The 13,677-nt window shown below is 38.6% G+C and overlaps 2 protein-coding genes across 10 annotated transcripts in view; one reads left to right on the forward strand and one right to left on the reverse strand.

Moving 5' to 3' along the window:
• LOC129771109 (G protein alpha o subunit) overlaps positions 1-13,677 on the reverse strand; it is a 158,099-nt gene that overhangs the window by 57,239 nt on the left and 87,183 nt on the right. The gene's annotated exons all lie outside the window — the stretch shown is intronic.
• LOC129771108 (probable cytochrome P450 49a1) overlaps positions 1-13,677 on the forward strand; it is a 44,131-nt gene that overhangs the window by 21,588 nt on the left and 8,866 nt on the right. The window contains exons 3-7 of the mRNA XM_055774441.1: positions 9,334-9,580; positions 9,879-9,995; positions 10,223-10,299; positions 10,404-10,599; positions 10,672-10,837. Of these exons, the coding sequence (XP_055630416.1) occupies positions 9,334-9,580; positions 9,879-9,995; positions 10,223-10,299; positions 10,404-10,599; positions 10,672-10,837 (803 nt within the window). The remainder of the gene's footprint in view (positions 1-9,333; positions 9,581-9,878; positions 9,996-10,222; positions 10,300-10,403; positions 10,600-10,671; positions 10,838-13,677) is intronic.

The raw sequence follows: 13,677 nt of genomic DNA on the forward strand, positions 1-13,677 counted from the left end.
CTCTCTCTATTCCCCTTCCTTAATTTCTTTTTCTTTACGACCATTCCATGTGAAACCGATATAGTGGTTCTCAGATTTTCAGATCTTCGTGGAAAGCGGTAATTTTGTTCCTTTTCACAAAATATTAGACCCGTATTTTTTTAGTTTTTCATTGGAGTGCCCATTTCCATTTTTGGGTGGTCCGAAGAATCAATTTTATCACCTATTCTCCAAAAAATGATTTTTTCAAAAATTCATAGCTTTTGTACTATACGACCCATTTTGACGATCAACACATCAAATTGAAGCCAATGAACTAGTTTTCTTTGAAAAAATGCTACATTCCCTAAAAGGTTTGATTTTGTTTCCGTAATCATTGATTGTATTGGTTTTTTATTGTAATTGTTTTTCATAGTTTACATGGTTTTGTGCATCACATTTCTTGAAAGCAGATGTGAAACCTATCAATTTTCACGAAAATCTGGGAACCACTATATCGGTTTAGCATTGAATGGCTTTTTATCTTTCTATTTATTTTTCTATTTTCATTCTATTACTCTTCTCTACTTTTCTCTCTCTCATGTCATTTTGAAAGTTTAGATAATGATCGTTAGTGATACTTAATCATACTCTCGCCCGGTATATTTTTTGTGCAGGGGTGGAGCTTGAATTGCAAATGTTTCTCTTTCCCTTTATGTCTTCATATTAGCACTTGACTGCAGTCAGTAGTGTTTGTAATTACGTGTGATTACTATATATCAGAAAAAACGTTGACACTTCAGCAGCAGCTTTTTAGAACATCTTAGAATCAAAAGAGGAGCTGCTTGATAAGAAGGTTCAGAAGACAGTGGAACTAGGTGATACAACATCAGGTTCTTGGGATGTTTTGCATTGTCCAGTGTCGGAAACCTAGCTCAGATCTATACAATCGAACTGCTGAAAAGTACATCGATATCTAGCACCAAATCATTCGGCACACAGAACGACCGATCGGACCCTTTTCTGAGAATAATTCTTGATCACAAAATGGATAACGGTACCTAAACAAAAACTCTGCTGTTTCAGGAACTTAAAAAGCGTGTGAACAAGTTGATTTAACTGTAGATTAGTCTACAAAACTTGTCCTATAAGAACACGCGACGTACTACACAAATGGCTTGCTTTCTATCTTCTTCTTCTTCTTGAGTGGCACTAACGTTCCCAGTGGAACTTTTGCCTTCTCAGCGTAGGTATTGCTTGCGTCAATTTTATTAGTAGTACTTAGTTGAGATTTCTATGCCGAATAATACGCCTTGAATGTATTCTGGAGTGGCAAGCTCTAGAATACGCGTGACAAGTCGGAAGAAATTTCTTTGACGAAAAATCCCCCGGCCAGAACGGGAATTGAACCCGAGCTCCCGGTATTATAATGTGGGACGCTAACCACTCGGCCACGGGACATACACATTTTGCTATACAGTAAACCCTGTTTTTGTGCGGTTTTTTTGTGCGAATTTTTTATGCGATTTTTTTGTGCGGTTTTCTGTTCTTGTGCGGTATATGAAAAGAAGCATATTTGACGAAGTTATCGTCCATTTAGTTTTTTTCGATGGTTCATACGCATTTCAGTTCGAAAAAGCATATTTGCGTCTCAATTATCCACTTCTGAAATGATTCACCTCCTCCCATCAAATGATCTAAGTTTTTCTAAGTCTTTGTATGACATGATTTCTAACAGCAACACGTTTCGACATGCAGCTAGAAGCACAAAACAGCAAGCGCAACCGAAAAGGCAAACTGTCCCATCGCAAAGCATGGAAACAAAAGGAAATTGAACGGTGAACGGTGTGAATTTGAGTTATTTTTTTGGGGGAAACTTTTTTTTATGCGGTCCCTATCTACCGCACAAAAAAAGTTTTTTTTCAAAATGAGTACCGAACACGATTTTTTAAAGCTACTGGTGAATTTTTGTACGATTTTTTTGTGCGGCCCTACCCTAGGTTTGCCTGTACACCATAACGACAAGTCCTCTAATGTATAGATTATTTTCAGTGACGAAAGAGAGTTCAATTTGGATGGTCCTGATGGTTTCAACGGGTACTGACATGATTTACGGAAGAAGGAAGAGTCCTTTGTCGAGCAGGAATTTTGGTGGAGGCTCGTGCATGGTTTGGGCGAGATATCAAGATATAAAAGTTTTTAACTTGGAATGTGTACTTGGAATGTTGTTTTTCCTAAATAGTTCAATAATTTTCCAGCAACTTTGACGTACATCATATTTCAATCGGACGTTTGGGGTCACGTCAAAATCTGCCGTCTTCGACAGATTTGGCGTGTAATTGCTCTATAGTGATGCGATGGCTGATTTAGAACATTATGTGCATTATTATCATGTTTTCTTATATTGAAACCGTTGATCTAGAACTTGTTTTTTTCTTATTTTTTTCACTCTTCACTTTTTTCTGGTTCTGTTTAACGAGTACCCATTATTTATAAAGTGAGCACACGTTGTTGTTTGAATTAATGAAGATTCGATGACTCCGACCAACGTGTTTCAAAATTCGCTTGAACATTTGATTCATGTTCATAATCACACTTTCGCTTATGAAAATCGCTAATAGGATCATAGTCGAACAGTCCTTTTTTAAAATGGCATTAATCAAATTCAATAACGTGTTTGGCGTTCAATCAATAGTTATATGAAATTGTTGACAAGAACAATGATAGCGCCACTTGGATCACAAGAAACGTATATCGAACAATTGTAACCGTTCCCATGCACATGCCCCACCCCCATTGTACAACCTTAGAAGCGTGTTCGATTGATCGTTAGCGATAGACGACGGAGTTCGTGTTTCGCATAATGAACATGGGCGGCAGCAGGTCTGCACCACTCCGTAACCATCCGGCGTTTCGCGAAGAAAGTACACAAATTAACATGTGCGATTACGTGTGGTCATTTGTTTGCGAGCAATACATTTCGCCCGGCAATACCAACTGGCTCATATTTATCTAGGAATTCTTCGCACGAATCGAATTCAGCGGCTTGTTATGTTTGATTTATATGTCAAGTCGTTCCAATGTCAAGAAGAAGATAGAGCTGCTAAGGCGTTATGTTTTATACGTCATTATATGCGAAAGGTGTGACTGCTAGCGCAAATTGACGGAGGAAACGGAATTCATATTTGATGTTTGTGAATCACGTCTGTGACATAACGCCGCGCAAAATTTACAACTATGAAAGACGATAACTTACCAACTAAAAAAATCTCCACGAGATGTAATTAGCACTGGCGGTGCCAACAATTCGGTCAGTGGGTAATCACTTTCGCTAGCATTTTCATCTCTATTCGTAAAGTAAACAATGGAGACTATTTTCATGCTCCCGCCCAAAAGCCATAACAAAACGCCGTTTGTGTGAAAAATAGTGTTCTTTGTGACGAGATCACGACATCTATGGGACAAATGCCGTGTGGAGAGGCTAAAAAAATAATTGGTGTGAATGAAAAAAACTGCGCAAGGTTCTATTATGTAATATTTGACGGAATACTTTCCACCTTAGCCTTGAGAAGGCTGTGTCATTTTGTTTGGTTTTAGCACATTGGTCACAAGTTTGTGACCAGTTGGCCCACATTGCATTAGTCGCAGACTTATTTGCAGGTATCATGAGGTTTTTTTTAACGAGCTCCCTCTCCGACCCCTGCAGGGCAATCAAGATTTCGGATTCCCTCTTCGGTTTATCGGTTTTGTGTTTAGCTCACATGAGAGCTTTAAAATATACGGACGTCAGCTGTAGTGACAGATGAGAGAGCGCGTGGATTTTTTTAATTTCTTTGTTTGTTGATAGTTTCAAGGTCGCCTCAAACGTGTATAAAACGTTTGAATACTAAACAAAGTGAAAAGTTATTATTGTGATGCTGTCATTGCATAATTGTGTATCGATATATTGCTGTTTCCACTTTTACGAAATTCAGTGACTGAGCTTTTTACAAACTCTCGAAATGCACTCAATTATATTGTTTAGCACAACTGAGTTCGGTAGCATGGCAACAGTCCTGACAGCCATTCTTCACACATCTCCACATTGTTTGTCGCTATGAACAAAAACAGGCACATTTTCACGCGGCGTGACTTGCAAATTCGTAATACCAAAATAAATGCAAATCATCTTGCTCCATCAACATCATATGTATATGTTTCTGAGTCCCTCTCATCGCGGAAGCTGCGGCCTCGCATGAGCAATCTTTTGATCATCGACTGCCTTGTGACGATCCTTCAGTTGACTTCCGATTGGACGTTTACTGAGACGCTTACAAAGTTTCCAGTTGATTGCCCTATGTGTGTTACCTAAATTGTATTAATCGAAATTAGAGGTTGGCAACATGAAAGTACATCTCAATTATACAATTATAGATAGATCTAGTCTATTCGCATAGGAATATTGAATGATGACTGAAAACAAGATAATTTTCGACAAATCATAATTCAAAAACGAAGAGAACCCATCTCTGATTTTGGATATGTTATCTAAAAAACCTTCAGCTTTCAAAAAAAATAAAATATATATAAAATATAGCGCCCTCTAGTCCAAAGCCATGAGAACAACGAAAACAAACACAATCAATAATTACAAAAACAAAATTCGAAATATTTGCAAGTATAATATTTTCCCAGAAATTCACTACTAGCTCACTAGCTACTAGCAATTTAAGAACTAGCTCATTAGCTTCTGTTGATATGAATCGGTTCAACAGATCAAAAGTTATGATTTTTTGAGAAAAGTTATTTTTAGAAAATAGAGTAAAAAGGGGATTTTACGGAACACCCCAAAATGGAAATGGGCACCCTAATAAAAAAAATTAAAAAATACGGATCTCATATTTTACGAAAACGAACGATTCTCAAAAAACACAAAGTTTGACCGCTTTGTGCCTCTTCCCCTTTAAGGCCGATTGAGCTGATATTTTGCATAGTGTTTTTTCGAGATAGTGAACATTTTTTTATGGAAGACTATGAATCCATCGCATTCAATTCGAAATGAGTTTTTGCTTCTTCCAGCAGTTTTCTGCCAACATGAATCAACAGTCATTCGGGCGTTCTCGTTACTAACTGTTCTAACGACGCTCCGTGCTCATTTCATTCTGCACCGTCAAATGGACTTCACAGCAAATTGAAGTGACTCTTACAGACTGAGTTCGTTTCTCTCTCTCATGTATCATGTATGCATGTATCAACGTGAATAGAATACCCGGTATATTACATCGCCTGTGTGATATACACATTCTCCATTACAACAAGCTAATTTAAAAAAAACACACACAACTGTTATGTTGAAACTATTGTTTACTTTCTTTTTTCCTTGCTTACCACTACATAAGAAAGCGGGGAGTAATATACCTGATATTCAGGGTTGCCACATGTACAGAATATTCTGTATTTTACAGATTTTGTTTGTCAAATTTCATTTTTATTACAGAGCATACATAGATATCTTGATTTATAAAAAAGTGGAACGCATCGCTGGAGGCAGTTGCTAAGCGAAATCTTGAGCGATTTTAAGAGCTTAAACTATTCTTTCATGTTGGGTAATTTATGTTTGGAGAGTTACGTGCAATGTTTCGCTGATGCTGACCTTGATATGAAATATTTTGAAGCCTTTCTGAAGAAGCCTGAGAATATTTACGATACGGCCGAGTGGTTAGCGTTATAACTAACATGCCGGGTGTTCGGGTTCGATTCCCGTTCTGGTCGGGGGAATTTTTCGTCAAAGAAATTTCCTCCGACTTGCACTGTGATCACGCGTATTCTAGAGCTTGCCACTCAGAATGCATTCAAGGCGTGGTATTTGGCATAGAAATCTCAACTAAGTACTAATAAAAATGACGCAAGTAATACTACGTTGAGACGGCGAAGTTCATCTAGGAACGTTAGTGCCATTGAAGAAGAAGAAGAAGAAGAAGAACCGTGCTGATATTCTATTTACGTTGTTAAGTGAAGATGTTTGAGTTCACGGTGGGTCAACAATGGAGCCGTCCATCAATGGTGTAACTACTTTTTTGCATCAGAAATCAAGTACATGTCAGGGTGTAGTAGTAATTCGATCATATGATTGGCGACTTATTTTTATATAGAGGCAAATGTTTATTCATTGTTCTTTTTGTCATCAATCATAGCTCAAAAGGCAAAAATCATAGCTCAAAAGTCAGCTGTCTGATTAAAATATAATGTTCGTCAAAGTTGCTGGACAATTAAACTTTTCTAAAAAATGAAAAATATATATAAAAAATATATTAAATAATTTTCTCAAAAAAAGAACTTAAGATTTTAAATTATTATGTCACAAAAAATAGATCAGATTACTGACCAAAACTTCTTAAGTCTCTACGCATACATCGGAACATCGACTTTTCTGTTTCGTTTATTTCCGCTGTTTCCTTACGATTTGGAGAAATAACGAAACGCTGTTTCCTTTCAAAATCAGAAGATATCGTTGACGAATGACAGTTCAATGAGTTTCATCTCGCATGCGAAAAGACGCTCGCAGCTATCAAGTTTACAGTTTCAAGTTTCATTCGTTTCATTTTGTCAAAATGGATTGTCCTGGACGGTCTTTCAAAAAAGTTAGAAGGGCATAGGTTAAGGAATAGGAGAGCATAACAGTCACGCATATTGTAGCAGTATTAGTAATCAATTGCCGGCACCGGCGATTTGGTGGTAAGCATGGCTGCTATGCCATCCGATGTCACTTTTATATAACTTTTTTAATATAACTTTTTGAAAGACGATCCAGGACAATCCATTTTGGTGAAATGAAACAGATGAAAATTTCCATTGAATAGTTGCGAGCGTCTTTGCATGTGCGAAATGGAACCAACTGATGATGATAATGAATATAGCCCATGAAGTGGTCAGGTCGAGGTGGAAGAAAATCAGCAAACCGTTCGCGGGAGGAATTTGTTCACCCACATGCAAAATCTCAGGTTGTCGCATCTCGCTTTAGAAGAACATCATTCGATCGTCTCAAAAGTCCTCCAACTGTTTAAGGAACGGATGTGAGTGAACCACAAGCCAGTTGGACGAAAACTGGGAATAACGCGCAAAAAACGAGAGAGCGAAAATTACTCATTCCCAACATTTTGACGCGGGATTTGACGAAAAACTTGTGTTTCGCAAACTTTCGTCCAGAGGGCCAAGAAACGATCTCGATTGGAAACGTAAACAGTACCGAACTTCCGAAATCGGAACGAACACTAGCAGAGTGTCTCCAAAACGCTCGTCCGCAAACTCTATAGGAAGCTGCTAACGAAATATATGTGCTGCGTTATTCATGATCAGCATCAAAGCGGAATTCAAGCAGTTGCGATGAAATATACAAAACTGGGTGCCAAAATGGGTTTTGTCGTTTCTGTGATAGCACGATCAAACATTGTTGTTTTGGCCCGATTTGGCTTTATGTCATTACTCTAAAACCGTGCAGGAGTGGTATGCAGCTAATTCTTTGGATTTTGTGCCGAACGACTTTAATCCACTAAACTGATCTGAGCTCCATCAGATCGAAACCTACTTGGCCATGATGAAGCGCAAACTTCAGAAGACTAAAGGAGAGTCGAAAGACGAAAAGGAAATTATAAAGGGCGAACACGAAATTATTGCGACACATTCAACAGGGCATAACTTTTTTACCATTGGGTAAAAATCAACCAAATTTTGCACACTTTCTCATTGATGTGTATTGTCTACATGCTGTCAAACTCGAAGTCGTGTTCTTCGATTCAACGGAAATGGAGGTGAACCAACGCGAGTCGAGAGAACAAATTCTTTCCAAACACCTGGAATTTCCTGACCTGTCGCATCGGCAGTTGGGAAAAATGTTGAACATTCACCATTCAACCGTCTCCAGAGAGTTGAAGCGGTTCCAGGAGCGGTTGACGTTGGACCACGGCAAAGGAGCTGGGAGAAAACCGGGACCGGAGAACAAAAAGACGGAGGGAAAGGTGAAGCGGATGATTAAAGCAAATCCCAACGTGTCAAGCCGTGATTTGGCTAAAAACATCGGCATGTCACAGAGCTACGTCCAGAATGCAAAGAAGAGAGCTGGATTACATACATACAAGGTACAGAACTTCCCAAACCGCGATGAGCGGCAACAATCGACGGCTAAAACTCGGGCACGGAAGCTCTACGAGAAGATGCTCACAAAATATGGCTGCTGTGTGATGGACGACGAAACGTATATAAAAGCCGATTTTAAGCAAATTCCGGGGTTGGAGTTTTTCACCGGCAAGAGCAAGTTCGATGTGGACGACAAATTTAAGAAGAAGAAAATGTCGAAGTTCGCCTCCAAATATCTCGTTTGGCAGGCCATCTGCTCTTGCGGACTGAGGAGTGAGCCTTTCGTAACAAAGGGCACAGTAAATGGCGAGATTTACAAATCTGAGTGCCTCGAGAAGCGCCTTTTGCCGTTCTTGCAGCAGCACGACATCATGCCACTATTCCAAAAGTGTCCTGGAGTGGTATGAGGCCAATTCTGTCCATTTGCTGCGCCCGGTGGAGCAGTACTGGGCAATCATGAAGCGGGAACTTCGGAAGAGGAAGAAGACAGTCAAAGACATGTTAAGAAAATGGAAAAAAAACTGAGAAACTGGTACCGGATGACACTGTAAAGACTTTGATGAAGGGCATCAAGCGAAAATGCGTTCACTTTTACACTCAAGGCTCCATCGATTACCTTTTCTTTTGATTATTGAAGTAAATGTATGTATAAAACTACCCTAAAATTTTGGTTTGATTCTTAACATTATAAGAAAATTGGCATGACATTGTCGGTGTCGAAATAATTTCGTGTTCGCTCTTTACTAAACTACTGTAACTGTTTGGCTTCATTTTGCTAACTTTAGCCAATTTATCAATCAATCTATAGTGTCGCAATATTTATCGACTCACTCTTCAAAATAAATCAACCAAAATGAACCGGGTTGAAGTGAAAGGAACAAGTGAAAAAATCATCATTTCTTAGTTTTTTATTCTCGTTTCTTAGATTTTTTTTCGTTCGTAATAATATTATCAGACATTTAGGCAACAGCACCAGTGGCTATGTGGATAGAGTGGTCGTGTAAAACAGCCCTTGCATTCTAGCCGGCGTAGGTTCCCAGTTCCCAGTTGACATCGTTTGGACTGTTTTTTGGCTACAATCCCAAGTTGATGTTCAGTCTAAGAGAAAGAGATGTCTGCTCCCATACAAACAAACATTTTAAAGCTTTTGAAAACGGCGCTTTTATTTGATATACTAATAATAGCATCAAATGATATTTATTCAATACACTAATAATACCATCAGATAAATAACCTTTTATATTCTCTATCCTAATATTTCAGGCCAATACCGAATAGAAGATCTGGATAAGGTCATGCGTGATCTTCATCTGCGTTTCGGTAAAGTTGCCAAAGTAGGTGGTCTCATAGGTCATCCCGATTTGCTATTTGTGTACGATGCCGATCTAATCAGGGACACCTTCAAGAAGGAAGAAGTCCAACCCCACCGGCCGGCGATGCCATCGCTTCGCAACTACAAGTCCAAGCTGCGGAAAGAGTTTTTCGGAGACAACATGGGACTGATCGGAGTGTGAGTGGGCCGACTTCAAATCAATGCCAAAGAAATTAATTTAAAAACACGAAAACTGGTCCCATCGTGTGATTATTTTTTGTTTTGCTCCTACCATTCGCGCGAGAAGGAAGCATATCCAACCACAATTGTGAGAGACTGTTGCGTAAAAACGCCGTTGAACGCGACCTTCAACTTGACCGTGTTTTTTTTGTCTCACCCCGTAAATTTAAATCGTTTTATAATCGTCTACCACAATTAATGATTATTTCGGGGATTTCCTTGATATCCAGTGCCAATTTTTCATGTTTATTCACAGACACGGTGAAAAATGGGACGCATTCCGTGCCAAAGTGCAGCAAGTGATGTTGCAGCCAGCAACGGCGAAAAAGTATATTGGACCACTTGATGAGATATCCAGTGATTTTATGGAAAGGTATGTGTGTATTGTTACCCTCATCCTACCCAAATATGCATGTTGAAATGAAAAGATCGCTTTTGATTGATGCTATTCACCGTCTTTTCCTTTGTGAATCGGCGAAAGTCTGACACATTATCGCGACAATAAGACCATCATTACGTAACGTGACAAACAAAACATGGTTCGTTTAATCGAGTGCCATTATTCATCCATCTTCTTTTTCTGAAAATGACTGCTACCAGGATTCACGAAATGCGAGACAACAATGATGAGCTGCCAGGCGATTTTCTCCATGAGCTCTACAAATGGGCGCTTGAGTGTAAGTGGTTAAATACGAAATCCAAAATATATTTCCATGCCTGATAACCTTCTAATTTTCTTTCGTTCCACACCCATTCGATTGTATATGAAACTTCCTGGCAGCGATTGGACGTGTTGCACTTGACACTAGGTTGGGATGTGTATCGAAAACAGGTAATGAGGAATCAAAACGTATCATCGATTCAATCAACGCGTTCTTCTGGAACGTTGCCGAGGTGGAGCTGCGGATGCCCATCTGGCGGATATATAAAACGAGTGCCTATAAAAAGTACATTAGCGCGCTTGACACATTCCGAGAGTACGTTGTTGCACATCGTGACTCATGAACAAGACTATTCTCCCACGCTGATTTTTTTTCTTCTCATTTTAGATTATGTATGCGCCACATCAACATCGCCATGGAGAAAATGAACAGCAGTAGTGAGGTGAAAAGTGAGGAAAACATTTCCCTGGTGGAAAGAATCCTACAAAAAACTAACAACCCCAAAATCGCAGCCGTGCTGGCGCTCGATTTGATAATGGTGGGCGTCGATACGGTATGTATTTTACACTACAAGTGGTTGTATTATTGGTTGGTTTAACTGTTGAATCTTATGCTAAATCTCTATCTAATCATGCACGATTAGTTTTGTCAACAAAATGTGCTAAAAATATTCATGTTTTTCAAAATAAATAACGGGCAAGATCAATTTTTTTGCATTTTTGGACGAAACTTTTTTCTTAAAACAAATTATAAATACTTTCTACATATTTATATATACCGGGAATTTGTAATTTTGCCGTGGGACTACATCTAACTGGCCATGATGGAAAAAATGAAAGATTTCGAATGCTTATAACTCGAACATCTATTGATAAAACGGAAAGATGTTTGCATCAGTTGATAGGAAATATTTCTACGCATCTATCAAATGCCCTAACTGCCACGTTTTGATTGGCTAGATATACGGTTTCCCCAACATAGACTTCAAAACAAAGCTGCCTGGGGAAATTGGCATTGCAAATACATGAAATTCGGGGGAACTTTTGTTCTAGAGATGAGATGAGTTCACTTCGAAGAACGGTTCAGGCATTATCCGTCCATTTAAAGGAACCAGTTCATTTGAACCGTTCATTCGCCTCTTCGTTCAACGGCATCAGAATCAATAATCGATTGGATTCTGAGAATAACATGCGATGTTAGCTGGAACCCTACATATATAGCCATTCTTAACCTAGCATTCGTATTGTTTTTTATTTGCATGGAATTTATATTTTTGAAATTACGGGGGAAAGAAAATGTGCTTTTTCTTTATAAGTCGCTAACTGTATACGAAAATATATTTATCAGCCGACAATAGTATATGATTCGCACAAAATATGTGAAGTTTCTCATATTTTCTGTTAGGACAAAACATAGGTTCCATGAAATGTCATGTATTATAATTGTTCCATCAGAGAAAAAATCCAATTACATTTTTTTTTTAATTTTCACAAACAATTTATCATACAAACAATAACAAACGACAAGGCGCAACGCAAAAAAAATCAATCTGCTTTCAAGAAGGTTTTTTTGTTTATCTAATCCATATATCGTCCCAACATCCTCCAGAATTTTTCTGATAAACAGGAAATATATGGAATTTACACAGAATTAAAAAAAATGCACGAAATTTAAAATATATAGCTTTCAAAAGTACGAAAATTATTTTAATTTTTAACTCGAAATTGAGTATAAATTTACATAGTAAGCCTTGCGTTACATGCATTTTGCTTGCAAATGACAATATCGTTATATTTTTTATTTTTTTTCACATATCGTCATCTGCTTTCTTTCAGTTCAATTGCACTCATTCGTTCGCCAACAGTTCGTTCCAAAACAGTTCACTCTCAATCAGTTCATTCTAAAACAGTTCGTTCACAAACAGCTGGCTCGCAATCAGTTCGTTCGCAAACCGTTCACTCGCAATCAGTTCGTGTGGTGAACTACCGTTCTTTAAAAAAGAACGACCGTTCGTTCACTCCTTCTGGCGAACTAGTTAATCAATACAAACAAATGATTACTAAGCCAACTGTAGTCCCACGTCAACCTTGCGGTTATATCATAGACCTGCTCATTTTTGAATCATCCCGCTGAACATTTTCAACTTTTTTTTAAGTTGATGCTACTTATTTTTTTTTTTTATTAAATCGTCTATTTTTACAGGCTCAGTTACATAAGTTTAAAGGAGCCAAACTCCTATCTGTATTGTTACAAGTATATATAATCATTTTTCATTAATTCTAGTGTTAATGAAGTAGATAACCGATTACTCGCGGTTTGCTCGAGTTTAGAAGGGTGACATTTTTTTCAGGAAAAGGAAGGGATATAAGGATATGTTGACAATGTTCACACTCACATTCGCACTCACATTCATCATACTCAATTCTTAAGCCTATCTTATATCTAATATGTATTTACATTTCATCTTATTCTATTGTTAGTAAGAAGGGATTTAATTTCTCGCGAAGGAAAAGGAAAAGGAAAATATAAGGATATAAGGATAATCACACACGATAACTTTTAAGAAGACGTATATTTGGGACATGTAATCAAGGTCTAACCGAGCCAACACATCTCTCACCGGCACATTGGGCTGTCTTCCTCTGGCCCGAAGAGAGTTTTCTAAATTCGATCTGGCAACAAGATACACCTCGCACGACCAAACAACGTGTTCGATGTCGTGGTAACCTTGGCCTCAAGCACAGATATTACCATCGGCAAGATTAAAACGAAAGAGTAGCGCGTCTAACGAACAGTGATTGGACATGAGTCGAGAGAAGGTGCAAATAAAGTCCCGACTCAAGTCCAGACTTTTGAACCATGGTTTGAGGCTAACCCTAGGGATAATCGAGTGAAGCCACCGACCCAATTCATCTTCGTTGCCAGTTAACGATGGTATTTTTACGGACTAAAGAATAAAATTCATTGAAGGCGATTTGACGCTGATAAATATCGTCTTCATTTGCACCTACCTTTGCCAATGAGTCAGCCCTCTCATTACCCGGAATTGAGCAATGTGAGGGGACCCAGACAAAGGTAATGACATAACAGCGTCTGGTTAAAGCACTCAAAATTTCTCGTATTCTCTCAAGGAAGTACGGCGAGTGCTTTTCCGGCCTCACTGAACGGATAGCTTCGACAGAGCTAAGACTATCCGTTACAATGTAATAGTGTTCAACAGGTCGTGAGGCGACGCTGTCCAGCGCCCAGTGTATTGCTGCCAATTCAGCAATATACACTGAACAAGGATTCTGAAGACTGTGGGAGGTGCTAAAAATTCGTTGAACACTCCAAATCCTGTGGACTCATTCATAGAGGACCCATCAGTAAAGTACATATTATCACAATTGATAC

The sequence above is a fragment of the Toxorhynchites rutilus genome, chromosome 2, assembly GCF_029784135.1.
Source record: "Toxorhynchites rutilus septentrionalis strain SRP chromosome 2, ASM2978413v1, whole genome shotgun sequence".
Lineage (NCBI taxonomy): Eukaryota > Metazoa > Arthropoda > Insecta > Diptera > Culicidae > Toxorhynchites > Toxorhynchites rutilus.